The 26,522-nt window shown below is 39.0% G+C and overlaps 1 protein-coding gene across 1 annotated transcript in view; it reads right to left on the bottom strand.

The window, feature by feature from the left end:
- The window catches only part of kdrl (kinase insert domain receptor like), a 66,434-nt gene that overhangs the window by 10,895 nt on the left and 29,017 nt on the right, over positions 1-26,522 (bottom strand). Inside the window, exons 12-26 of the mRNA XM_041798055.1 lie at positions 22,648-22,756; positions 19,172-19,456; positions 18,785-18,931; positions 18,420-18,548; positions 17,344-17,450; positions 16,729-16,858; positions 14,440-14,544; positions 12,859-12,972; positions 10,982-11,070; positions 10,714-10,867; positions 9,902-9,999; positions 9,120-9,242; positions 7,387-7,498; positions 4,341-4,440; positions 1,315-1,420 (exon numbers count right to left, since the gene is read on the bottom strand). Coding sequence (XP_041653989.1) covers positions 1,315-1,420; positions 4,341-4,440; positions 7,387-7,498; positions 9,120-9,242; positions 9,902-9,999; positions 10,714-10,867; positions 10,982-11,070; positions 12,859-12,972; positions 14,440-14,544; positions 16,729-16,858; positions 17,344-17,450; positions 18,420-18,548; positions 18,785-18,931; positions 19,172-19,456; positions 22,648-22,756 — 1,908 coding nt within the window. The remainder of the gene's footprint in view (positions 1-1,314; positions 1,421-4,340; positions 4,441-7,386; positions 7,499-9,119; positions 9,243-9,901; positions 10,000-10,713; positions 10,868-10,981; positions 11,071-12,858; positions 12,973-14,439; positions 14,545-16,728; positions 16,859-17,343; positions 17,451-18,419; positions 18,549-18,784; positions 18,932-19,171; positions 19,457-22,647; positions 22,757-26,522) is intronic.

Here is a 26,522-nt window from a genome sequence, read left to right as displayed (position 1 = left end):
CATGAGACTCAGTTGGAAGTAACACAGACTTTCAGTCAGATTGTACCTCCATTGTTGTGCTGTATACAACACAGCCAACCAACCCAGCTACGGCCTGACCAGCTGCTCCTGACTGGTTGGATAAATGTCTGACATGTTTGATATTTTGGTGGTAAGACTCCAGACTCCAAGAGTTGGAGCAGAACCACAGGCAGAATCCTCAACTTTAGGGTATTTTTTTTTGTAAACTATCAGATAGCTTCTGAAATCATCATGACAACATCAGCCCCTGTCCTGTTATAATAAAGGAAATAAAAGGACAGGAAATATTCCTACTAGCGGATCTGCAGCTGACAGGATGATGATGTTGTTTGTGTGTTTTGGATAGAGGGAGAGATTGCAGGAGAGAGAGTGAGTCAGATGACTAGATATGAGTTCAACATCAGTATGTGAGACTTTTTCAAAGGAGACATCCTGACTTCAATCATACAGTGTGAGCACTCAGGTCATGCACGGCTATTGGACCGTGTAGTGTGAGCTTTTAAACTGGTGTGATGGTTGTGTGTCATAAGTGATTCAGTCGCACTGTATGGGCTGACATTCTGCAGCAACTGTAATAGTCTGCTTGAAATCGCACAGTGTATGCCTGGCTTTACACAAGGAACAAACGCCTCCTAATGGGTAGGAAATAGGCTTTAATGTGCAGGTTTTAGTGTGATTTGCAGAGGTTCTCAGATCTGGAATGAGGTTGAAAGCAAAATAAACATGACATCACCTTTGTCTGTCTTCAAAAAAAGTTTGAGAAAACAGCAGTCACTAAAATATGATTAATCCAAAACATTTTGTGGCTGAGTATCTCTGATCAATTCTAAATATCTTTCCATTTGGAAAATATACTCCAATTTATTTATATAGCTATTTTCTAAATGCTGTTGTCAACATGTACTGTGTTTGTGTCACAATTCATCAAGGATCTCTAGAGAAAATCTGAGGCATCTTAGAGTTTTATTCTAGGAATACTGGTTGAATTATATTTATTATTGTGTAAATTTGTGTTATTTGTACATTGCATACTGAGGTCTGGGTCCCCATCTACAGGCTCCACAGGCTCTGGGGAGTCCCATTTCACAAATTAGTTTTTAACGAATAATCACAAGCCACTGTATTTGCATTTTTATTGATTTTGTGAATAAAACTGAACTGAATTTTAGTCTGAAGTGCAGCAGAGCTTAAAAGTTATTCATAATCAATCGTTCATTCATGCAACTGTTAAAACAAAACTACTCTATATAGCTATAGACTATAGCTTGACTTTCTTTGTCTTGTCCATCATACCTGTTGCACGCTGGCCTGAAGAAGGTCTCCTAGTCTTTCCACCAGCTCAGTGAAGGTTGGTCTATCCCGTGGCTCCCCCTGCCAGCAGTCCAGCATGGTCTGATATCTAAAAAACAGGTACATCTGTGGTCACAAACTCTGAGACAGACACATGCAAACCTCAGTCTACTACACACATTTTAATATGAACTTCTTTACATTTCTGCGTGTGTAATTGAGTGACCACATCTGTTTCACCTCTTAAATCGGCTGTCATCTGCAACATTCATGCATACTCCAGGTGAACCTGTCTGAGCCTCAGGGGCTGTATCTGTTTCTCTCCTGATCTTGTCTGAGACTAGCAAGAGCTCACATCCACACTCAGGTCTCTAAAAAGCTATCAGTGTCTCTGTCCATGTGGGAAAACTCAGAGCTTCTCTGTGAATTAATCTGTCTCATTTTGTGAGGGGATTTAGAAACAGAGCTCAGGAGCGGCTGATTAAATCATGTTAACAGCGTGTCAGTGACTAGGATCAGTTTTAGTGCAGCACGGTTTGGTAATAATGTACAATTATGATCATAAGGAACACTATTACGTTTTGTGATTAGGATAAAATTCATAAATGTTTTAATGAGTCTACTTTTTTAAAGATAATTTTTGGGTGTTTTGCCTTTGTTTAAAAGGACAGCTGAAGAGAGACAGGAAACGTGGGGAGAGAGAGCGGGGGGAAGATACACACCAAACTGGGAATTGAACCCCTGACCAGTGCGTTGAGGACTATAGCCTCTGTATGTTGCACAAAATACAAAACCTGAAGTTTTTACAGAACTGCTTTCAAATAAACTTAATATTTTAATTTTGAAATAAAGGTATTTTTACAAAGTGTAAACTTAGATGCCTTTCTGCAGGAATTTTGTACATGTTTAAAGTACTTAATACAAAAGTAATTGCAGCCTTTTTTTGGTATTATGCAATTGCACAGCCTGACATCACGATTGTGGTTAGATTAACTGTTCATGTAATATTCATGCAAAATATTACATTACTTAAACAACAAAATACACTTTTAGAGTGTACTGTACCTTTTTCGGCCAGTACCTGTTTTACATAATGAATATGTTTTGGCATTAAACTGAGTCCATCACCTGAGTTAAAATTACAAAGTTGAGTGCTGCTACATGGATCTCCATCTAATTCTCTCTAATCTGAGCAGTTGTTGAAACCACGTTAATGAAGTAGACTATACTGGTCCAGGTGGTGGCTTTCCTAATGTGGAGGCAGGATGCGGAGAGCTCAATCACTTCCTTTATTCATATCACTGAATAATGGGGGGGGACACTGTATGATTGCACAATTTAAACCAGCGTTTCCTGTCTGTTTTTTTTTTGGGGGGGGTTTATTTTTTTTGTTTTTTGATGAGAATAAATAGCCTTCTTCCGCATGTTTCATGTCTTGGGGGAGCGTAGTATATCTGAGGAAGGGGGGTATTGTAAAACTAAGCCACTTTGTCCGGTTGAGCAAGGATGGTAGGATGGGAAACAAGCATCCTTTTAATTGTCCTCCCACTCTCTGAGCAGCATCCGTTAAATTCCTATGCAATGCATCAGAATAGGGGAACTTATTAACAGGCTAGGGAGCGCATTCCTGATGAATCACTGCTGCAGTGGCAGAATTTTTTTGCTCAACGACGCCTGCAACCTCCTGCGCCGCTCATCATTCATAGATTATATGTGGGGTGAGGGGTCAAGGTGTCACAACTTGGGCTTACAGACACGTGTGATCGAGAGCAGACCTCTGCAGCGGATCAGGGGAATTTCACCCACTGACTCTGAGAGGATTTGTATGCATCCCTCTTTAACTGATATCAGCAGGTTTCATCTCAGCTTCAAATAGGCTGCAGGCCTCACAGCCATAAGCATGCAAAAAATATAATCTGCACTTCTATTTTTGTCAGCATACTAGCTGTACAGATGGAAAGTACGAAAGATTCTTGGCACCAGCAGGTCTGCATCTACAGATCTCCTTTTCTGACTGAAAGCTGCAGTCTGGTTTGGATTTTCTGAATCATTTCCAATCACTGTCTCCTTTGCTAAGATGATAAATTCATTCAGCTAGCTTTGCTTGGCACAAGCTGCATTAAAACACAGGACCTTTAGATACCATATCATTATTAAATGGGAGTGCAGCATTATGCTTTCAAAACACATTAGATTTGTGGGCTATATGAGTCTCTTTAAATTAAAACCAGGCCCAACGTATGCACATATGTTGGAGAAAGACTAAAGACTCAGACTGTGATGGTTGGTTCTGGGTCGGCTGCACATTGGACAGAAGTATTCTTGTTACAGAAAGTCTGTCTAGCTGCTTCACTGACTGACAGCCCTGACACCAAAGAAGAGGACTCTCTGTTCTCCCACAGATATTTATGTTCTGCACCATCTACCTACCCGTGTTAAAGAAAAAAACCCTGCAGTCTCTTCACTGGAGGAACTTGGGCTCCAGACTTCCAGTTACATCTGTGGCCCTGTCAGTCAGAAAATTCTTTACAGAGCTTCAAGCCTGCCACTACAGAGCTAATCAGTAGCTAATGTTTCCTGCTCCACAATTCAGAGCAGGATTACCCACGATTCTTATCAGGCACCCCTGATCTACTGGTGCAACCACAAAGAGGGAGAATGACACAATGCCTCCCCTCAGCAGTACATTGATATGGGGGCCCCTGACTGGCTGTCGTTATGTTCTCAGCCTCTGCGAGGAGAACGTGCAGCCAACGGGATGTAGAGCTGCCTCAAAGGGAAAAAAAGAATTTCTATTTGTCTGATTAAAAAAACATAAAAAAGATCTCTCTGACAACAAAACAAAACAATACATTGGATGTTGCATTTTATAGGAGGATATGCTGGATAAGTGACAAAAGCTGCAAATCAGGTTGGGTTAATGCTAAAAAAATAGGCATCCTTCACTTGTTCTCTTGAAAAGGATGGCATGTATGGAATTTTAGCTTTCATTGGTTGTTTACTGAGGTTAAGTTAACGGGAATTCTCACATTTCAGAGGAGGAGTACTCCGGTGCTCTCATCCGAGTCCCCTCTTTCAGTCGGCAACAAAATTCCTCATCAATCTGGACACCAGGGTATGGTGAGGCACCTAAGAGTGAAAAAGTACAGAAATTGTAAAATATAACATCAATTACAAATGTACAATATTGGACTTTTGCCAATATCCGATGTGCTGATATTTACAGATTCATTTTATTAATACCGATATCGATACCTATATTTGAATATGCTTTTCAGACAAGAAATTTCAAACCTTAAAACACATTTTAAAGTTTAAAAAGTAAGGGTAAATAAAAAAAAGACCTCAACTGACATAGGTCTGTTGAGTCAGTCTAAAGCTCCACTAATTTATTTGTTTATATGGACAAATTTACAGTTAATACATGCTGAAATACACAGGCAAAGTATTGAATGTTATTGGCAGAAATTTTGATATCTGCTGATACAGATACCAGACCAATAATATTGGCATCCCTAACATTAACACTCATCAGGTTTGCATTCTACATACTGGGACGGATTTTAAGGTAAGAACAAATAATGTCCCAATCAAATCTCAACTTAAAAAAGGATACATAGATACCTAGACTTTTAGCCAATTCATACCTAAGGCAGCCTAAAACGGCCTCTAAAACAACCTCCAAAAACCTGAAGGTTTTCTGAAAAACTGAACAGAATTTAAATACTTACTAAAATCGGTCTTTCTCAGTATTGTTAGCACTAGGGACCACCATCACCTCAACATACTCACTTAACATTACTCAGCAAAATAACCAAAAAATATTACTTCAATAATCATTTGTGGAACGTATTTGCAATTTATAATTTAGCCTGAGATAGCTGCATATATTAGAAACAGTTCTATGTCACAATAAAGTCATCATGAAGGACAACATACCAAATACTACCACAGACCTGTGTCTTTCGGCAAAACTAGAGGAGAGCAAACACTTGCAAACACAAGCCTGATATGCACAGAGGGAGAAATTTACAAAAAAAAACAAACAAAAAAAAAAAAGAAGCTCAAAGTGAAGTGAGGCCCCCCACATGCAAGATGACGCCCTATGAGCTTTGGCAGGCTTGCATTTGATCAATGAAGTATGTTCATGCGATTGCACAGCCTAAGCAAGCATCCAAACTATGTTTATTGTAATTGCCAAATTTTACTGCATGCTAATGTATCTATTTGTGTTACAAGTCTTACGACAATACATAACATACATAATAAGTGTAAAGTGGTCTTTGGAAACAAACACTTTGCAGGCTTGGCTCCCTGTTTGGCAGAAACACAATAACAACAAACGTCTCTTGAATACATAAACCCACAAAACAGAACTGACACACATTTGGTCCACAGAGCGGTCTGAAAAACACAGTGGGGTAACCTTAAAACTTTTGACCTCCAAACATGATCAGGTTGCAAAGCTGACTTCTTTAACCATTTTTCTTGGCCGTTTTGTATCCTTGTTTCTTGATTTATTCCATGCTAACACTACCCAGATGTGTTAGTGTTTCTTTAAGGGAAAACGTGGTGAGAATGTGTCAAGAGGGGTGAAAAAGAAAAGGTGAAGTGTCATAATGACGTTGCAGTGGTTTGCACTGAAAGAATATACAATTTGACACACTTTCTCTAAACTGCAGCGGGTGACGATATAGTATGGCAGCGTTTCAAAGGCAGTACAGTCTAAAGTACAGAGTAACAATGCATCCTGCTTTTTTTGTTACACATGCTCTTATGTTTCTCCCGCTTCCCATGGTGACATTTAAACATACAATATTTCACGTTGAGCCTTGCTATAGAAATGTGTGGTGAGCTCTGTGCCTAGCCATCATGGACCAACACACAATGCTGGCTTAAAGGCTGCAGTGGTTTCACAGCAGGGAAACACTTTTACACTGAGCAGGCTGCTTGGTTACAGTCAGTTTGTGTTGCAGCTGTGAAGAAACGGATAACTTCAATAGGAGGTGTTCTTTCGTTTTTATGTCCCATGCCTGTACTAAAAACCACGGTCTAACTTTGCTAATGCTTTTTGCACGAGTGGCATGAAAACAGTTTTTTAAGGCTGACAATGCAAGCCCAGGCCTTTTGTCCCAAAGGCACAATTACACAGTGGAAGAAGACAGTTATTACCCTGTGCATCTGGAGAGGATCTACACCGAGGGGCCACCAAGCAAGTCTACCTAGCTCAAGCTCTCCTCCCATTGAACATCTCTGGTGACAGAACTTTGTGTTCTTTTGAGAAGCCAGGCTTTATCTGAAGGTGGGGTGAATTTTATGGTAAAAGCAAAAGGGGGGGGGCTTTGTCTGCTCTGAGGTTGCCAAAATTAGATTTGCAAATATTGACTAAAACCATGATAAAGCAGTTATTAAGTAGTTCATACAAAGGTCTTTTGATAAGAAAAGCATGCATATGCCTTTTTAGGGTTTTATCAGTGAAACAATTAAAATCTATGTTAATTTTTGATGGCAGTGTGTCATTTTTTACTTCTCTCTTCGGTCCTGGGGGGCTCTGATTTTCTTAGGTACATGTAGGGGGGACTCCAAGGAAAAATGGTTGAGAAACACTGCTTTAGACTATCACTGCTGTGAAACACTCAAGAAATTAGATCTACATCTTACATCTGTATCACTGCTCTAAATTAGCAACCTGACACCTGCACTCACTGTCATTTGATCGCCCATTGCTGTGTGGTGTCTCTCTTTCTACCCACCTGCAGCATCTTTTGGTTGAAATACAAATATATGTTTTTTTCTTCAAAACTTGGTGATTTTGGTTTCATGGAATGTAAAATAACAAGTATGCTTTAAAGTACATGGTATCAAAAAGATAAAGAAGTATCAAAATGTTGATAACCTTATCCTCAGGCTGATTGTTTGTGATTTAGGCCCCCTAGCAGCTCTTAAAGTTTTTTCCACAATGTTTCAAAAATAACCTTTTTTCAACACTTGCCCGATCTGCTTTTCTGTATTGTCTAACAGTATGCACATGAACCCAAAGACGAGCAGTGTAATATGATGAGATGTGACACTTACCCAGAGAGAAGATCTCCCACATGAGAACACCAAAGGACCAAACATCACTCTGAGTTGTGTAGACTTTGTCAAAAATGGCCTCAGGTGCCATCCACTTAAGTGGCAGTCTCGCCTGTTTGGGAATGGAGATAAAAAGAATCACTTATTGTCTCATCTGTACAGTGGAGACTAATTACTCTGTCACAATTACAGCAAGTTTGTCTATTAGCACTCTTCCTAAATCAGTGTTGTAGGTTCTCCTTGACTTTTCTTCAAACAAACCAAAAAAAAACACTAAACTCTTTTTTTGGTGACATTTCCAAGAGCTGACAAAATCAGTCAGTCTTGTGTTTTTTGGCAAGTAAGTGGTAGCTATCCATTGTATAGAATATGTCTAACCTGTTTGGGAAGGGCAGCACCTTCCCAATGAATGTTGGATGAATGTTCTATCTGTCCCATTCATTAGAGTAACGAAGCACATGACATTCTAGGAAAGGACCTGATACAACTACTATTGTTGTCAATTAATGATGAAGCAAGCCTCTAGCTACTGTCTTGATTCTTAAACGACACTGAGTGCTCTGTTCATTCTCAGACCATGCATAACTATTTCTGATGAAGGTTTTGCAAGAAGGATTTGCCTGATGACAGATGGTTTGCTTTTTAAAATTCATAGTATTTCACACCATCCTTATGCAGATGACATAAATTTATCTGCTGATAAAAAGGCATGATGGCAGCTCTACTAAACATCTGCTAGCTTGTCTGAAAGGCATTACAGCCTGGATGGCCTTGAGCTTTTTTAAATTTCAATGAAATCAAAACTGAACTGGTCGTTTTCGGCCCTAGTGGAGCCTGGGATACACCTCTTAGGGACCTGGCCCCCTGTTACCTTATTTAAACAGTTTTAAATGTTGATGGAAAGGTCGACAATGGTTTTAGATTGGATCAACAAAAAACTCAGCTGTTCAATCCAGTTTTTATCATCTGAGGCTTTTATGCAAGATCAAAATCGGTTTTATCTTTTAATGACTTTGATCAAATGATTCCTGCTTTTATTTCTTAATGTTTGGACTACTGTTATGCACTTTGCTTTGGAGTTAATCAGGCCTGCCTTGTACATTTACAGCTCGTCCAAAACACTGCTGCTTTACTTTTAATAGGTACTCGAAAACGTGAATATATTACCCCGATCCTAGAGTCCCTCCACTAGCTCCTCATTTAGTTTAAAAATGTATTGTTTGTTTTTGAATCTTTAAACAGATCAGCACCCCAGTAAATTACAGATGCCTGAGGTCTGCTGATCAGCTTCAATCCATCGTCTCAAAAACAGATTAAAAACCTGAAGTGATCAACCTTTTCTGTGATGGATCCTAAACTGTAGACAGGTTCTCCTGGAAATCAAAACGTCCCCTGCCCTACCGACTTTTAAATCATGTCTTAAAACATATTTTTATTCTTTGGCTTTTAACTTAGCAAGGGATTTGTGTCTCTGACCTTTTATGTCTTTTGTTTTCTTAATCTTTGTGTTTTTATGGCGTTTACTAGTTTTTATGTGTTTATTATATCTTTTTATTCCTTTTATTGATTTGTGTTCTATTTTTGTGTTTTACTGTGCAGCACTTTGCAAGCCTACTGTTTTATGTGGTGTCACTAAATAAAAATTCTTTTGATGATTTCATCAATAAAACATTCAAAATTAAGAAGCCTGACAAATAACTGATATGTAACATTTGTTGAAATAAAAAACTTACATCTCCTTTCCGGACATAATCTGGGTCTTTATAGACGTCTCTGGCAAGTCCAAAATCACAAATCTTCACAACATTATTCTCCGAGAGAAGGATATTTCTTGCAGCCAAATCACGATGAATGCACTGAAAATAAAGCAAAGGGGAAATTATGAATATTAAATGCGACATATAACTAAATAAGTTTAATTTCTTCTGCATGTAATTGGCCTCATTCTAGTGCTGTACGTGCCATAAAACCTGGCTGCTGTGGAGTAACACATGTTCAAGTCATCAGCCGCATTACAATAGGAGATGATGTGTTCCAAATCCAGGCTAAGAAGCCACCTGAAACAGGTTATTTACAACAATGGCTTCATTCTCTAATCAGTCCTGCCTGGTCTGACCCCAAAATTATGAATGACTTGAGGATTGAATGGATTCTAGACTAATTCAAAAAACATTGAAATAACAAGGTTTTTTTCTTGCATTAAAGGAAATCACCAGGCAATCCATCAAAAGCAACATACTGTAGTTAAAAGCGTTAAGTTAAAGTGATGCCAAGGGGTTTGCTTTCTGTATTAACTGTATGCAGAAAAACTTGACAGCTCTTTGAATACTTTGAGGGTAAATCAGTATGATCTACTTGGAGATTGTTGACTTTCCTTGTTCAAACACGCCAGTCAAAACAAGCATGTGCATCATTACCAGTAAAAGATGTAGCTTTAAATCAAATCAGTGCAGATACTGAATATACACTGCAAAAAGTTTTATATCCTTGGTGATTAGGGTGAAGAAAAAAATACCTTGCGTGAGGCCAAGAACTCCATGCCTTTCGCTACTTGGAAACTGTAGCAAATTAAATCTTCCAGTGTCAAGACTCTCTTGTATAAATCCTCAGATTCTGTAAAACAAAAGAAGATAAAGGTTTCCCAATGCACAGACATTTCAAACTACACATATTGCATATGGGCATTAAAATAAGCAAAACATCCTTACTCATCTTGGCAGGCTAGTTTTTAAAATTTAAATAAGCAAAGCTGTGCAGCTGACAGATATCACAGAGGAAAAAATAATAAAAATACACACTTAACAGCACATCCTGTCACGTAGTCCTCTTCCTACACACTGTCTTAAAAACTTCCTTTATAAACAAGAAATAAAAGCAAATGATAATTTCCCCTTTTTTTCATATGTCAGGTGAAACGTGTGGGCACAGGCAGAGCGTGCTAGTCGGGGGTCTGAGGGAGGAACTCATCAGGGAGTCCTTCCACTGGCCCACCTGAGTAAACAGCTAATCAAACCAGAACTAACACATCAGAAACAACATGGCTGATGTGCCTCGCTCAGGCCCAAGAACAAGCTACACTCAGGTCAGGACAGGAAACAAACAGACGCCTCCCCAGTCACAGTGGGGTGACAGCGGCTCCTGCTGCAGTGATTGTACTGCTGAACAGGAGGAGGAAACGTCAGCCTCTGCTGAAAAACAATCTGAAGGGAGCTTTTGGTTCCTTCGTAGTAGGGGTGGAGCAGAGGTGAGAGAGGGGAGGAGGGAGACGACAGGACGAACAAACAAAGGGTGGAGGATGAAAGGAAGCAAGACGTGCTTGGCCTTTACCTTCTTCCTCTTCCTCTGAGTCGCAGTAACTCTTATCTTCTATGAAGCCAGAGCTGGCAGAGCTTCCAGTGCTGGCTACACTCTCCAAGCGGCGCTTCATCAGCTCGCTCAGTTCACAGCCCGATCCCGATGACACCACCTTACCGTCCTGGCTCTAAGAGTCAACACATAAATCAAGTTTAATGAGATGAGGTTAAAGCTGCTGCAGACATCCATGGGGCTTTTCTACTCGTGTAACAGGGTCCTAAATATTTAATCTGTGACTCACCTTGTAGACGATGAAGTCTTCTCTTTTGCTTCTCAGGTAGTTGGACAAGTTTCCATATTTGCAGAATTCCACTATCATCATTAAGGGGCCTGTTGAATTGGATCATGATAATGATTATTATTAAGGTTTGTGATAGAATTAAATAAACAAGGGCAAAAGAATTCATATAGACCTGTCAGCATTATTGCATTGATTGTGATGGGTGTTAAAAGCCATAATTAGTGCATTAAATTTTCTTAATCACATGCTTAATTTCCCCTTCAGCACACTGCAATGTCTCCCTGCAGCCATGGTGATGTAAAATAAGTCTCCTCCTTAATGTCTCATTTCACCCACACCCACTTACAAGAAATATGAGCCACTCAAAAAATAAATAAATGCTACAGCCTCAATCCAGGAATCATCTGTCTGCTGTGCATAAAGCCTTCAATGACATTTAGCGTTGGAGGCTTTTACTGTGACAGACTTAACAGGTAAAGACTGTCTATCATCGGATACTTTCCTGAACTTTAGCATCCTGACACCAACAGACATGAGGGATAAAACTGTTTCTGCTTGCAGAGAGACAGCCACAGCCCTTTTCTTCTAACCACCCAAGACCAAAGACAAGTGAAATATGGATTAACCCCAACTTTTATGACAAAAGTTGGGTGTTAAATTTACTGTTTTCTGGCATAAATCTCTCCATTATGACACTTTTAATGACCTGTAGACCACCGTGGCTGATAGATTTGGAAAATTTACCTCACAATGACCAATAGCACAGCATGTAGCTGGCTGTTAATTTTCATTGAAGACAGTGACATCAGCTAACAACAGATGGTACTGAGATGAGAAGATCGTTGTTGCACTGGGGGGTGTGGTAATTCTGTATTTGCCGCACCCAAATTAAACCAAGCCCAGAAGAGATGAACATCTTTCTAACAGTCTAAATCCAAAATTCAGTGATACATAGATCTCAGTGTTTTCACATGTTTACAGCAACCTTATTCCAACATATCTAAAGTGTTAAAACACAAATTTTGGATTTCACTTTACAGGGACTTTAAGACAAAAGACGAGTATGAAACAAAAATAGTTATAAATGCAAAACAGTGGAATTTTAAAGCTCAACAAAATACACTAAGTAACTTTAAAAACACACATTGTAAAATTTGCTAGAATTGTCATGAGATGTACTCAGATGCTTCAAACAACTTCTCAGACACACAATATACCTTTGTTCTGCATGACTGATTGCGCCTTTTCTCAACCACAGACCAATTCATGAGAGTTGTACTCACAAGTGTATAAACTGGGTAGGTGAGTGAAATATTGGGATGGGATAAATTGTTGACTAAAAACATGTAGGCCCGTACAGCTCTTCAGGAGGAATGGCAGGCGATCCCACAGAGACAGATTAATGGCCTCATAACATCTATGCCTCGGAGAGTGGCCCATTTGGTGCGAGCAAATGGAGGTCATACCAGATATTGAAATTCGGACTTGTAAGAATGGGTGGTACTGTCAACTTTTTATTGCGTGATTGAATAAACTGTTTCCTTGATTCCTGATTTTTGTGTGTTTGTCTCCCACAAGATTTGTGTGCAATAAGAACAATAACTATAATTGGAAATATAATTCATGAATTACAAGTAATATATTCATGAATTTCAATGTGCGTTTTTAAAGTTACTTAGTGTAGGTAAGATTAATTATGATAAACTATAGAAATTCAGAGATTTATTGGGATTAAAAGTAATTTGACAGCGATACTTAACTTACATTTAAAGTTGAAACTGGGTTGATTGTTGTACTTTCCCTTGAAACTAAATTTATCTACAAAAATATCAAAACAACATGATGATGTGTAATATCTTCCTCATGTATAAACTCACCTCCAGGTTTGGTGCAGGCTCCCAGCAGGTTGACCACATTCAGGTGATGACCGATGTGAATCAAGATCTTTAACTCCGACATCAGAGCTTTCCGTTCGTTTGATGTTGCTCCTCCTGAAACAACGTAAACACATAGAAAAGCGATTCAGCTGGGATACTTTAACATCAAACACTGTGACTAAAATGATTCTCCCTTGATTATACTTAATTCTAACCCTTCAGTTTTGTTTTAAGATCACTCCAGCAGTGTAAATTTGTGTAAGCTTTGAGTCTAAACTCCAGGAAAGAAAATATGAAACAGATTTTCAGATGATAAAGTTAGGACAGAAGACAAGCCATTGAGCCAATAATGAAAATGCTGTTCGGATCATATTCTAAACAAAACACAAAAGGGGCCTAAGTTTCAGAATGATCTTTCCCCCAAAACTTGACTTGAATCTCAGAATACATAATGTGTATTAACGCACAACAGCAGGGGAATAGCCTGAACCCTGCTAGCTGGATAACTTGGTAATTTAATTTTGTGGGATCATTACATATGATGGAAAAGCAAAATATTGTTTTTGGCTCATGATATGAAGCTGCTACTGATAGGGCACATCTTCAAAATTAAATACCAGCGCTATAAAAAGGGAGCTGTTTTTTAATAATTTGATATGCTTATACAATGATGTAAAGTCTTTATCTTTAATTATAAGAATCATGATTTGATGGTTGTTTTATGTTTCTACCAGCAAAACATTTATGAGCTAGAGCAGTCAGAGAGTCTCTTGATAAACCACGGTCAATTTGAGGAGACCTGCTGCTTTCCATTAAGTTTGACCTATGACAGCAGGAGAGTCTGTTCCTCTCAGAGAGCTCGTGAGTTATGCTGAGACATGATTAATGGTAGGCCAGAGGATGATACATCTAACCAGAAGCTTTGTTTTTCATCCTTACTGACACATAATCTCCACATTATCTCTCAGAGAAAGCTCTGCAGTTCTCTGATACTGTAAATAAACTTGATTTCCTATTGTGACATCACATATAAAACTTGAAATAATAATAAAAAACAAGCCAAGAGTGGAGACAGTTTCCAAATGTTAGAATCTATTCGACGTGGCAGATATTGAACAAATATTCCTTTTATTTGTCAAATTTTTTGACTTGCAGAATTGCTTTTGAACCCTTTTTCACCTGCAGATTTTGGACATTCTGATCCAAGCTGTCAGATCTGCATGCACTCAATCTCTTAATCAGGGACAGGGTTAGAGGGCTTAGCCTTTACCTCTGTCTGCACTCTGCAAGGAACATACATCGCATGCTTTTCCTTGAACTGATACGCCTCACAAACATTAATTGCAGGCATATGTGGTGCTGTAGGTCAAGAGTCTGTAATGGGCTAAAAAAGTAAAACCTCTGCAGAAATTACAGATAACTGTTATTCACCCCTACTCTTTATTTTATACTTTAATGTTAAGGGTGACTTGTTTATCATGAGTCATGGTGTATCAAGGGGAAAAAAGGGGACACACAGAGAAACGTTTTCAACAGATGTGTGAAAAGTGTCCAGTCACAGTATAAAAATAAACGTCCTACCTTTCAGCATTTTCACAGCAACAGTCTTGCAGGTTGAAAGCTTGTCAATCCCAAAGGCTGAAGCCTCTACTACTTTCCCAAAAGCTCCGTGTCCGAGAGTTTTGCCTGGCAAAAGAAGAAGGTATTTGATAAGTAAGACGACATTAGAGCTTCCTGTCCCGCAGGGAGAAAATTCAGAGAGGATTCCCTGTCAGTCAGGCAATGGCTCAGTAATTAAAACAGCATGCTAGAGTCCTGATCACCAGGCAGTTTTTCTAAAGAATTTATGGCCTTCTTAAATCCCAATGACGGCACAGGTCAGTGATAAGTAATGACCTTAAACACCAGCTGCAGAGAGGGGTGACACCTATTCTTTTAACCTAAATGTGGCTTTGCATTTCCTCAGCGTGACCCACTTAAAGTAAACTTTAAACTTTTTAAGCTAAATCATCTGTTTGACATCTGTGAACTCACGTATGGTCGGAATTCTTTTGTGTGTGTCGGTATTCAGCATTAGGTCGCAATACCAAGAAACAATGCTCAAAGAGGAAATGCCAGACACAACAATGAAAATGCAAATGAGACAACTTTTGCTGACAACACAAGAGGGGTCTGGCTGCAGACCATACATTTCTGACACACAGTTCATCTGAGACACTATGTTTCAGAAAGTAAGTGCTGTAATTTGCCAGTATAATGCATTTCCAGTTTTATATATTTTTACTAATTTAATGAAATTCATGAACATCGTCTAGCAGTTACATTCATTAAATAACAACATTGCAAACATTACAGACTAAGAAATATTTCATAAATAAAACAGACAAAGATCAGAGGTATAATCGTGGATAAAAGTTGGTATACACCCATTTTAGAAATAGTTACAGAAATGCTGGCTCGCTTTAGCTTTGTTAGCTTTAGCTAAAAAACATTACTACTAAATTAGCTTTAGCAAAGTGAGTTTTAGCAAAAGCTGCTAAACCTAACAAAGCTACATAGATAACATACCTATGTAGCTTACACATCTGCTTTGTGAGCTAAGCTTTAGCTAAGTTAGCTACCTATGGCAATATTAGCCTTAGGGACGTGAGCTTAGGTAAACATAGCTAAAGCTTACTTTGCACACTGGTATCATAGAAATGTACCTTACCTAGCTGCTTGTGAGCTAGCTACAATTAACATTTCTACGTAAGCCAATGTGGCTGAGCTAGCTTAAGCAATGTGGGGTTAAGAAAACATAGTTAAAGCTAATTATTAAGCTAATAATTAAAGCTTTATGTAGAAAAATCTACATATCTTATTTTAAACATGCTGTGAGCTAGCTTAAGCAACATGAGGTTTTGAAAACATAGTTAAAGTTAACATAGCTATGTAGATAACAAATCTACATAGCTTAAAGAAATGCTTTGTGAGCTTAGGTTTAGCTGTTAGCTACATAGCTCCATGATCTATTTAGCTAAGTTAGCTTTGCAAGTTAGCAATGTGAGCTTTAGCAAAATTAGTTAAAGCTAATTCAGCAACATAGATCTGTAGCTTATGAAGCTGCTTGTGAGCTTAGCTTTAGCTATGTTAGCTACATAGCTCCGTTATCTATCGCTAAGTTAGTTTTTGAAATGTGAACTTCAATAAATGTAGTTAAAGCTAATTTAGCTATGTAGATCTGTAGCTTATGTAGCTGCTTTGTGAGATTAGCTTTAGCTATGTAGCTGTGCAGCTACGTTATCTTTGTAGCTTATTCAGCTAGCAGAGTTCTTCTAAGCAGACCGTTTACTTGGCTTCATTAAACGTTCTGTAACCAGGTTTTGCAGGTCAGGTTTTTGACTTTTAACTATAGGTATCCTAACCCTAACCCTAATGGAAGTTTAATCAGTTTTCTAAAGTTTTTGCATTTTTTTCTGTTCTGAGATATACGAAATCTCAGATGAACAGTCTGTGAGAGTGGCTGTCGGAGATAAACGATCTGTAGCCAGACTGTCTTAGACAGCACCCCATTAGTCACCAAAAGTATAAAAATGATGAGGACACTTTATGGTAGATTCTGAGCATTTCCATTCAAGATCGTTCCTGTTAGGCATGACTTCAGCATCAAAAATAATTCAAAGATTACATGCACACAGTTCAAGATTTCAGTTAGAAGCACAAACCATGCCAGCAACAACAGTCATATAATCTCCAGAAATCATATTAGTTTTGCAAAGTATTTCAAGCAAATGACTGTGAGAAATTTGTCTCTTGAGAATGCTTTTTCTATATAAATTCACTTGTATATGTCACAACTTCCACTCATTGGTTGGGCTGCAAAGTTCTCACCTAGTCGCAGGCGATCACGGGGGAACTCCCACTTGCTGCTATCATACTGAAGAAGATCGTTCTGCTCGTCCAGGGGACACTCGTCTGGGTCAATAATGATAGATGGACCCATCTTATAGTGTGCTGGTTGCTAAAGGTGTGAGGAGAGAAATCGGTTGTTCATTAATATTATAAAATAATTGTTAAAAATGACAATCATGCTTCAAGTCAGATGTTTCAAGATTAGTTTTATTTAAAGTGATCTATAAAGCAACATGCTGATATGACTAATTCTTGAAAATGTTTCGTCACAGTTTTTTGTTGTTCCATGAGGACATAATGTTCTCCTCTGAAGCCAAAGTTAACATTCAAACATGATTAGCACATCCCAGTTCTTAGGAGATGTTGAAATGATAAACACATACTAAATTTATCCCCCATTAAACTACATATCACAAAATACGTGAGTCAGTGACCACAGGCCTGACTCAGTCAGTTCCATGAAGTCAAAACGAAACAGAATCTGGAAATATTTCACAAAAGCAAAGCCACTTGATGGCTGTTTGAACTTAACACATCTTTGCAAATGCTATTCTCATGTTCTTTATGTGAAAAAGAAGTCATCTTGAGCCTTACCTTCCTCAGCTTGCGGATGAAGAGGACAAGCATGAGCCAAAGGAACGTGGCTGCAGCCCCAGTGCACGCCAAAATGATTACCTCAATGTTTGGCTTCCCTTCTTCGCCTAGAAAGAGAAGAGCCGTTGTAACTGCCCTGACCACAAAAAGTCACTGTGTAATTTTCATGATCTCATAAATTGTCATATTAATTTGACAGGGATTTGAAAAGAGTTGTGAGCAAAAGAAAACAGTCAGACAAATTAGCAAACCTTTCCCTCCATTTCTCCTTAAATGTTCTCTAAGAGACTGTAAAAGAACTACAGTAAGTGGAAAACATCCTATTATTTATCTAACATTTGTTTAGGGCATGCATACCACACTTTTTCCTATAGCATTTTAGCCAAACAATGTTTTCTATCATTCAAATCCATGTCATCACTTGGAGAGTTACTATCCTGTAAACTGCTGGCTTTGTTTTATGCGGTCCTAGACAAACTCAAAGCAGACAAAACTCCTCGAAGCAGACAGAAGACAAAATAATTAAAAAAAAAAAAGTTAAATTCTAAGATGTAGGCAACGTTAGCTGCAGCTATGGACTAATCCACAGCTTCATGTGTCCCTTCATTCTACATGTAAATGCACCCACTGGTTAAGAGAGCTCCGTCTACTCCAATTATCTGCTGTGTGTTTCCAGTCCCTGGGCTGTTGTAGGTGTCAATCTTCTTTCACTCATTAGTGGACCTCTTAACACTTCACAGAGGTCATGTCCTCAAGGCAAGTACCCTCAGCCAGAGCCTTGATCATAAAACCCAAGAAGGAATTCACTCAGCATTCCTGACAGCCAAAGATTTTCTGTCAGGGGAGACTTTTCATATTAAAGTCACACCAGTGCTGTTTGTTGTGAGGACAAGAAAACACATGGCTTAAAGGGCCTGATACCTCTTAATGGGACATGCAGTAAAATCAATGCCTCTGCTGCTCAGACAGATCTGCAGGACATAGCACTTCACACTGGCTACCACCACTGTCGTATATGTGACTTCCTGAGCTGTCAGTGATTTTAAAGGTTTATTTGTTGACATTTAAAGACTTACTGAGCACAGTGACAACAGCACTTGTTTTGGCCATGCCCTCCACATTGCTGGCGACACATTCATACAGTCCTTCATCATCTTTCTTCACCCTTTCGATGATCAGAAGCCCATCCTCTTTGAGTGTGATACCTGCAACACACCACTTCTTAGTCTCACTGTAATAACGTGTGAAGTTTGAAGATACACTTTTTTTTAAATTGCCATGTAATGACTTAAGAAATACTAGGTATTTAAGGTCAATGACAGTTTAATCAGTGTATTATGTAGCCCTACTGGCAACTTAAATAAACAACATAAATCCTTCTTATACCCTTCCACCTGTCTGGTGGAAGGATTACATACATTAAACACTATTTTCTATTTACCTGGTCCTTTATTTACTGGAACACCATTTTTGTACCAAAAGATGTAGGGACGAGGAACTCCAAGAGCCAAACAAGCCAGCGTGAGGGTGCTGCTACTATTCACATCTTGATTAGTCAGATTTTGACTCAGCCAGGGGCGCGTTCTCGCTGCACGGAACAAAAAAACAACATGTTTGAATCAGCTGTGTATTCCTACTGTAACGACTCATCAAATGGAGCAGGTTTGTTTTGTGTGTTCCTGGTAGTGCTAAAGTCACATGTCTACACATGCAGTTTCATGTAGTTACATCAGCTGACTGTTTAATAATTCATCCAATTTATGGAAACAGTGCTGAAATCACAAACATTTCTGGAGGTACAAAATGCAGTTAACCTGGTTTAACTTACCCTCCACATTAATTTTAGCCGGTTTGAGTTCAACCTTCTTCTCCAGCTTGACTCCTCGGCATGTGTAACCTGTAGTGCTGTTTTGGGACACATTATGCAGATGGAGGGAGAGAGAAATGGAGTAACGACTGAGCTGCAGACCAGACACATTGGAAGTCACTGTTTGATTCTTGGAATCCAACCACTGCAGGTCTGTGTAGAGGTAGCGGGCTGCTTGACAGGTCAGATTGACGTCTTCTCCCTCAATGGCTGTCCAAGGTTCAGTGGTGATTTCTTCAGGATGATCTGGAGCGATAAAAGAGAAACCCTTCTTAATTCATCTGTTTCACATGCATGATTGAAGACACGTATCCAGCTGGCCTGTGATCCTGTTTTGGATGATATTTTTGGACCATGAACCAGTCGTTGTAAGGCTAGGAATGTCAAATTCGCAGTTGTTTCCTGTTTCATCAGTGTTAATTGAAAGCATGTTGCCGGAAGACAGCATCACTGATGGCGCTTATGCACTCCTCCAATACGAGAGGAGCTGAGTCTGGGCCCCGGGGGGACCAGACTATGCTTGTTTATTCAGATTGCTGGAAAGCATTCTGTGTTCCATAAGAGAGGACAGCTGTTATTACAATTCTGTCCTCTTTTCTAGCAGCATTCCTTCATTCTCCGACTTCCTCACCTCTGGAAGAGCACATGAATCCTGTCGGGAATCCTCCCACGCTGAGAAGCAAATTTTTTTGGGTACTCGGCATCCCATCAGATATGGGTTTACCTACATCCATCGCTCATCCAACAAAAAGCTATTCCTCACCCTTTGGCAGATATGATTCACATAACTTCTAGGGAAATGGGATTCACTTAGTCCCTAAGTACATTTTGCTCGTGTGCCCTGACACCTCATCCTCATTATTATTACATAACTGTCTCAATGGATTTTCATTTTGGGAACATTTGGAAAAGCTCAGATGCACATAAAAAAGTACATGCTCATAGCAGGCTCAAAGAGAAAGAGGAATGACCTGCTAGCACCAGAGCAGGAATGCAGTTATTCATAGCTGTTTTTAAACGCATGCCATTATAGCACTCCATATGGCTCAGGACATGTTTGCCTCTCTTCCGCCCTCAAGCCTTTCAGCTACAGTGGAAGATGGTTTCAATTAATGCCCCCCTCTGGTTTCTTTATTGCACAATACAATCTGCACATTCCTTTCCTGCTCTTGCAATTCATTACAGCATGTACTGTATACACAGATCATTCGAGAGAATCCACTGCATGGTATAGTACGCCTTGCAATTTTTGCAATAAAACTCAGACAAGTATATCTGCATGCTCCTTCAGTAGTTAAGATTTAAATGTTAGTCTGAGGCTGATCATGCACATTCTCATCTCGGACCATTGTTAATTTTGACAGCTATTTTAAATTCAGTTTTAATCTTAGCTTGTAGATTGAAATGTTATTTAATCTTGGTCACATTTTTGTCATTTTGAAAAATTCTAGTTTGAGTTGATGAAAGTTCAAAAACATTTAAGCTCAGTTTGAGTCAAGTAAGAGTGAGGATATTCTATTTTTGATCTTTAGTCATGCTTATTATCTTTAAAATAATTTAATCAGCCAAATTGTAAAACTAATATAAATGTAAAACACTCCTATTAATGTACTATAAATTCTTTAATAGATTTAAAATACACTGATGAAAATACTGTCATACCTTATATGCCCAGTAGAGAAATTTCATGGAGTCCAACAGTCTTGTGCTGAGATTTTAGCTCATTGTAGTTCTCCTTGACTCAAGTAAACATATTTTCATCAGAATTCTAATCACTAAAGATCTTAGTCTAGTCCTTCTCATGGAAAAGTAGTCCACTTAAATTTTTAGTCATAGTTGTAGCAGATGAAATTAGCACTACCTCACACATATCCTAGACAGATTAAGACAGAGGTGGTTCTCACCTCCTAGGTCATAGGTCTGCTAGGTCCTATAAGTGGCTAACACAAAAAAGGCCATTACAAAGTATTGGCTGTAGAAAACTGCCCTTATGATGTTTTTTTTTCTAAACATTGTTAAAGAGTTGCAAATTTTGAAACTTTAGCTTACTAAGGGGAAGATCAACTAAAGAATAGAGCAGCTTTTTGCATGCCTTTTGGCTGTGGAAATGGCAAAAAGAGTGTCTTATCCACAAAGTGTATGGAAAGGGGAAATCCAATTTTAATGCACACAGAGTGCATGCAAACTGCTCAGCCGAGCAAACTAGGGGGAGGCGTATTCAATATTCATTTGAAAAAGATGGCTTCACTTGTCTTAGACACAAACAAGCCTCATTGAAAAATAGCACCTAATCCACAAAAGCCAGTTCTAATTGCCACAGTTATGCAACTTAAGGCAGCCTTAAACCTAATGACTTTTCATGCAATTTCAAAGTTGCAGACAAAATTCCAAACTCGGAGTAAAATCATGGGAGTCTGGCTGAAGTTGCAGCACGCTCCCGTGATCTCAGTTGTTGTGTGTAAGGTGGTCATAAAACTCAGTCCAAGGGGTTTTAAGGCAGTCTTTCCTCCATCTTGGCGTTATGACAAATATTGTTTGTAAGTCTTTAGTCTGGTCTAACGCAAATTGTGTTTTCAGTGACGCGGCCATTGTCCACAACCAATTGGAGCCAGTGTGAAGAATAAGCACATTAAGGCACAGGGTGGGGAAAAAAATAAAACAAAACACCCTTCTAAACATCATGTGCATAGCTTCTAGCACTGCATGGCAGCACCTGCGTCTGATTGGACTCGAAGCACTTTGTGGCACTTACTAATGCTGTTTTCTCCTGTCTAGATCTTTACTCATGTTGTATTTACTCTCAGAAGTACATTACTTTGGACAAAAACGTTTGCTAAATGACATTGAAAGACTGTGAACTTCTGAAACAGACATCTTTTTTATGGCTAATAAGGGAACTGGGAGAGAAATGGATTTTTTTTGTATATAATTTGCCGGTGAAACAAACCAACATAGACACATACTCTATTGTACAACATCTCACTGATTTCAATTTTTGCCTTTATGTGCAGTTGAATAGCCTCTAGCGCATTTGTCTTTTGTATTTTTTTTCTTTTTAACCCCATCCAACCTGTTACCGTTGCTCCATTTTAAAATGCCCATCCTGTGAAATCTGGATAAAAAATTGCCAGGTTTAGAAGCCGCTGTCTGTTTTTGAAATCTCTCAAGGGGAAAAAGATTTAAACCATCCTCCTGTGTGACAATTTCCAATTTCTTTGGACTTCAGCAAACTCCACAACTTGCAGTTTCTGGCCCTTTTAGTACCATCTGTTTTCACTTGCGCATCTACTAAGTATAATGCGGTAGCTGAGCTTTTGCCCTTGCTGTGAGACAGACTACCTGCCCTGGCATACAAGCCACAGTCAGCTTTTTAGATGAAAAAGCACACTAACAAAAATTATGATTTTTCAACTTCCCCATTCTTAAAAAATACTTACCGTAAACATAGAATGGGGTCACAAAGGTGCTCCTGCCATCTTCATTCTGGGCCAAACAGGTGTATTTTCCTGATGCTCTGGCCTCTCCTATCACCAGAGTGCTCATAGTCTATATGGGTCAGAAAGGTTATGTTATTAGTGGCTATTCAGAGGAAAATAAAACATATTGAGCATTCAATCAAGTGCTTGCTACCACAATTCAAATATGATAAGACGTTTAGCTTGACTTTTCCTTTTATGTCCACCAGGGCAGTCTTGACCAGTGGGTAAAGGTGTCTGGACCAAGCCTGGTCTGCTTTGGGCTCTCCAGTACATCAGATTAATGAAAGGATACATCTGGAGTTTTAAACCCACTGAATCTCCGTCAGACCTGTTCTATAGATGTAGTGCCTGGGCTCCATGTTCATTTCCTGGAAAGCACTTACAATGCCAAACTCAATTTTGTCATCACACCAGCCCAACGTTTCAATGGCTTAAATAGACAAAATAACATGTGAGAATTGGCAGCAAGCCAGACTGTGTGGGGTTCTGTTCAGTGTCCGTTGTGACATCTGTGTTTTTGGGGGCAGTCAGCAACATCAAAGAGAGCGAATGATGTGGGTGTATTGTCTGGCTGTATGTTGGCTTGAACTTCCTGGGCCTGTATGAGCGATTGTGTTGACTCTCAGTTGCACAGCTGCAGCCACGAAACAATTTCAGCGCCTCACAATGTTCACCACACAAAAATTCAGGAAGTTCAAGAAAAAGTGTCAAAAGGAAAGTCATATTGTCAGATTCATTAAGCTCAAACATTTGTCTAAACACTGACAGAGAGGTGTTGTGGTGTTATGTTACAGCTATTACTCACCGATGTAACCTGAGCTCAAAAACAGCCATTTAAACCATTACACGCAGTCCTTAAGAGGTAGCCTGACCAGACACAGTATGACCTCTGTGCCCATGTCTACCCTTTCTGTCTTCCTTATATTATGAACTGGACCAGTTTCCCTCTCTACTGGTCCTTCTGGGGAGCTACTCAGAGGCCCGGCACTGACTACATCCGTATTCACGGGCCAACACGATTTATGTAGGGTGACAGAGAGGAATGCCCTTCCAACAAATCCCTCTTCTTTTAAGCTCCTGCTTGTTATCATTGACCCTTGGTCCTCATCCTCATAAAACACCAGCGTTTGAATGGTACTTGTAAATTAGAGTTACCTCCCAGTTTATGTCAAACACATATTAGAGATGATGTTTCATACAGAAGCTGAAGAATCCCAGTTTACTGTAACTTGGTGGATAAAGAAATAACATGAGATTCAGTGTCTCATCATGGTTATAAGAGGGGAAAATAGGGGTCGACCAATATTGGTTGTCAGGGCGGATATCGATTATCAGTAGTTCCTGCGTACTATTATTAAGACATACAAAATGTACTTAATGTGGAAAAATAAAGTTGCATGATCAAAGAAGGGAAAATAAACAATTTAACTGAAGCTCTATCAGCATGAGAAACAGCACACAAGCAACACAGTAGAAGCAGGAAAACCGGAAGTAATATCATATGTTTACTGTGTCAGTGGTACCCAGGCTTAAATATTGATTGGCTAGAATTCATGTAACATCTAGCCAATCAGATTGTGTTGTATAAAGGACATTTGATGTGATGTTGAAGTGAAAATGGCACACTTTGCAGATTTGTGAATCTTTTGATTATCAACCCTCTGAGCCCTTAGCTATTTTGAATCATTGGGTCTAAACTGGACTTTTGTCTTAAAAAAGCTTGAAAAACATCAACCCTGTGGTGCACAGACAAGCTCAAAAAATTATTTTCTCCAGGACAACCTGGGCTTTAAGAATAAGTTGACTGCAGTAATATCCCTTGGATTTTCAAAAAGTTATGGCACTATAAAAACAAAAGAAAAAACAAATCAGAAATTAAAACTCCACTTATTCTTTTATGTATTAAAATGTAGTAAACATTAATGACTAAGGGTTTTTTTTTGCACAGACTTGTTCTCCCATCTCTTTGGGACTGAAGAATTAAAAAATAATCATTCCATAACAAAAAATCTTCAAAATATTCACATTTAACAAAAAAAGTCTTTGCATATTGGGGAATTAATTATTTAAAGCAGTTCCTGTCTGAAGTGACTCTGAGGGACGAATTACAGCCTCTCTGTGTCTATTTCTCTCTATTATGAGTCATTCAGGCTCTGTTCGGCAGTTCCAGTTTGTGCACATGCGCTGTGCAGAAAAGCATGACGTGACACTGGAACAGCCTGCCATTGGTTGTCAGAACCCAGTCCCAGTGCATTCCGGGCTACAAACAGACAATATGGCGGCAGCCTATCCTGCTAACTGCAGGAATGATCAAAAAATTGATTATAAATATAATCAATAAAGAGACGTCCAATATTGGCATTACTGGTGTTGACTTAATCTTTAAAGACTGTGTAAAGTCTTCCAAGCTCCATATTTGCTAGAAAACATTCTGTAAGAGCTACGAAGGCATGGTTAGCATCATTAGAAAGGCACAACAGAGGGCTTTTAGAGGAATAAAACAAGTAAGCATCTTTAATTTATAGTTCAAAATTGATTTAACTATAAATAACGTGTCTCTTCTTGTTGTATACGACAATGCGTCCTAAGAGGGTTAACTTTACTGATTATAGGTAAAATAAAATGCAGATACTGATAATCAGCCAAATGCCAAAAATCTGCATCAAAAATCGCCAACAGTTGGTCGAAGCCTAGTGCAAAAGTAAAGAAATCACCTTGACTTGAAGGAGAAAGACAGAACTGAAATAAAACAGTCTTGACTGACAGTGACACTGCTCCTTCATCTGCTGTGACATTTATGCAAATGAATTTGTGCCCTAATCTGACCTAGCCTGTTGTTATGGGTTTCTTTAACATAATTCCTATATGTAGGCTCTAGTGAGACAGGAAAGGCCTGTTCTTAATTATGGCCTCAGTAAACAGTTTTAGTAACACATTCCCACAGGACATTTGCAGCAATGTCTCCAGTTTCATCACTGTGTGGCATGTTTTGGGTTTGCAAGGCAATGTGTTTGATGAAGAAAAGCTGTCAGACTGGTAAGCCGCACTCTGATGCTTATGTGTTAATTTTGCAGACGTCATCATAGAGAGGAGTGAAACAACCAAGTTTACTATCTTCTGGAACACACTGTTGATGGGATCTTTACATTACATGCCAATATAATAGTGCATGTTTATATATGACAAAAAGCACAATCCCAGCTGTTTACCAGCAGGCACAGTATAGCGCCTCATCTACAAAGGTAATGGTGTGGAGAGTAATCTGTATAAACCTGAGGTCTGCCCTTGGCACATACATGGCTAAAACTTTACAATGTTTGTACAGCCCAGTTGACAGACTTAAAAAGATAAACTGATGACAAAAATGAAGATGTTTCATTGGCAGAATGGAGCCACAGCTGCATCATTTATAAGTCCTGATGAACTGTGACCATCAGTTATTAGTGCAACATTTCAGGAATGGCAGGAACGCTCTGGTAAGGATCTTTCTCCTTATAGGAAGGCCTTTGTACCAAGGGAAAACCAATGCAATTATGCAATGCAACTATGGTAGCAATTAAACCCATGTAAAGTATTTCTTCACACAGCATCTTCCTTTTTAGATGTAGCACATCATATGCACGAAGCCAAGCGATGCTCCCGTATTTTCCTGCTTGCTTATTCTGAGAATAAATCAAACCCTTTTAACTGCAGCAATGAAAAACAAAACTGATTTCTTCAAAAGGGAATGCTGAAGGCATTTTCATGGGTTTTGGTCACGGTCAGTCAGCCCAGCGGAGACAAAATGATCATCCTGTCTAAAAACAAGTGCTGCGTCACTGCCAATATGAAGA

This window comes from Cheilinus undulatus, linkage group 10 (genome assembly GCF_018320785.1).
Source record: "Cheilinus undulatus linkage group 10, ASM1832078v1, whole genome shotgun sequence".
Taxonomy (NCBI): domain Eukaryota; kingdom Metazoa; phylum Chordata; class Actinopteri; order Labriformes; family Labridae; genus Cheilinus; species Cheilinus undulatus.
The sequence above is the reverse complement of the archived record's forward strand: the minus strand, read 5'-3'. Positions and strand labels throughout refer to the sequence as shown.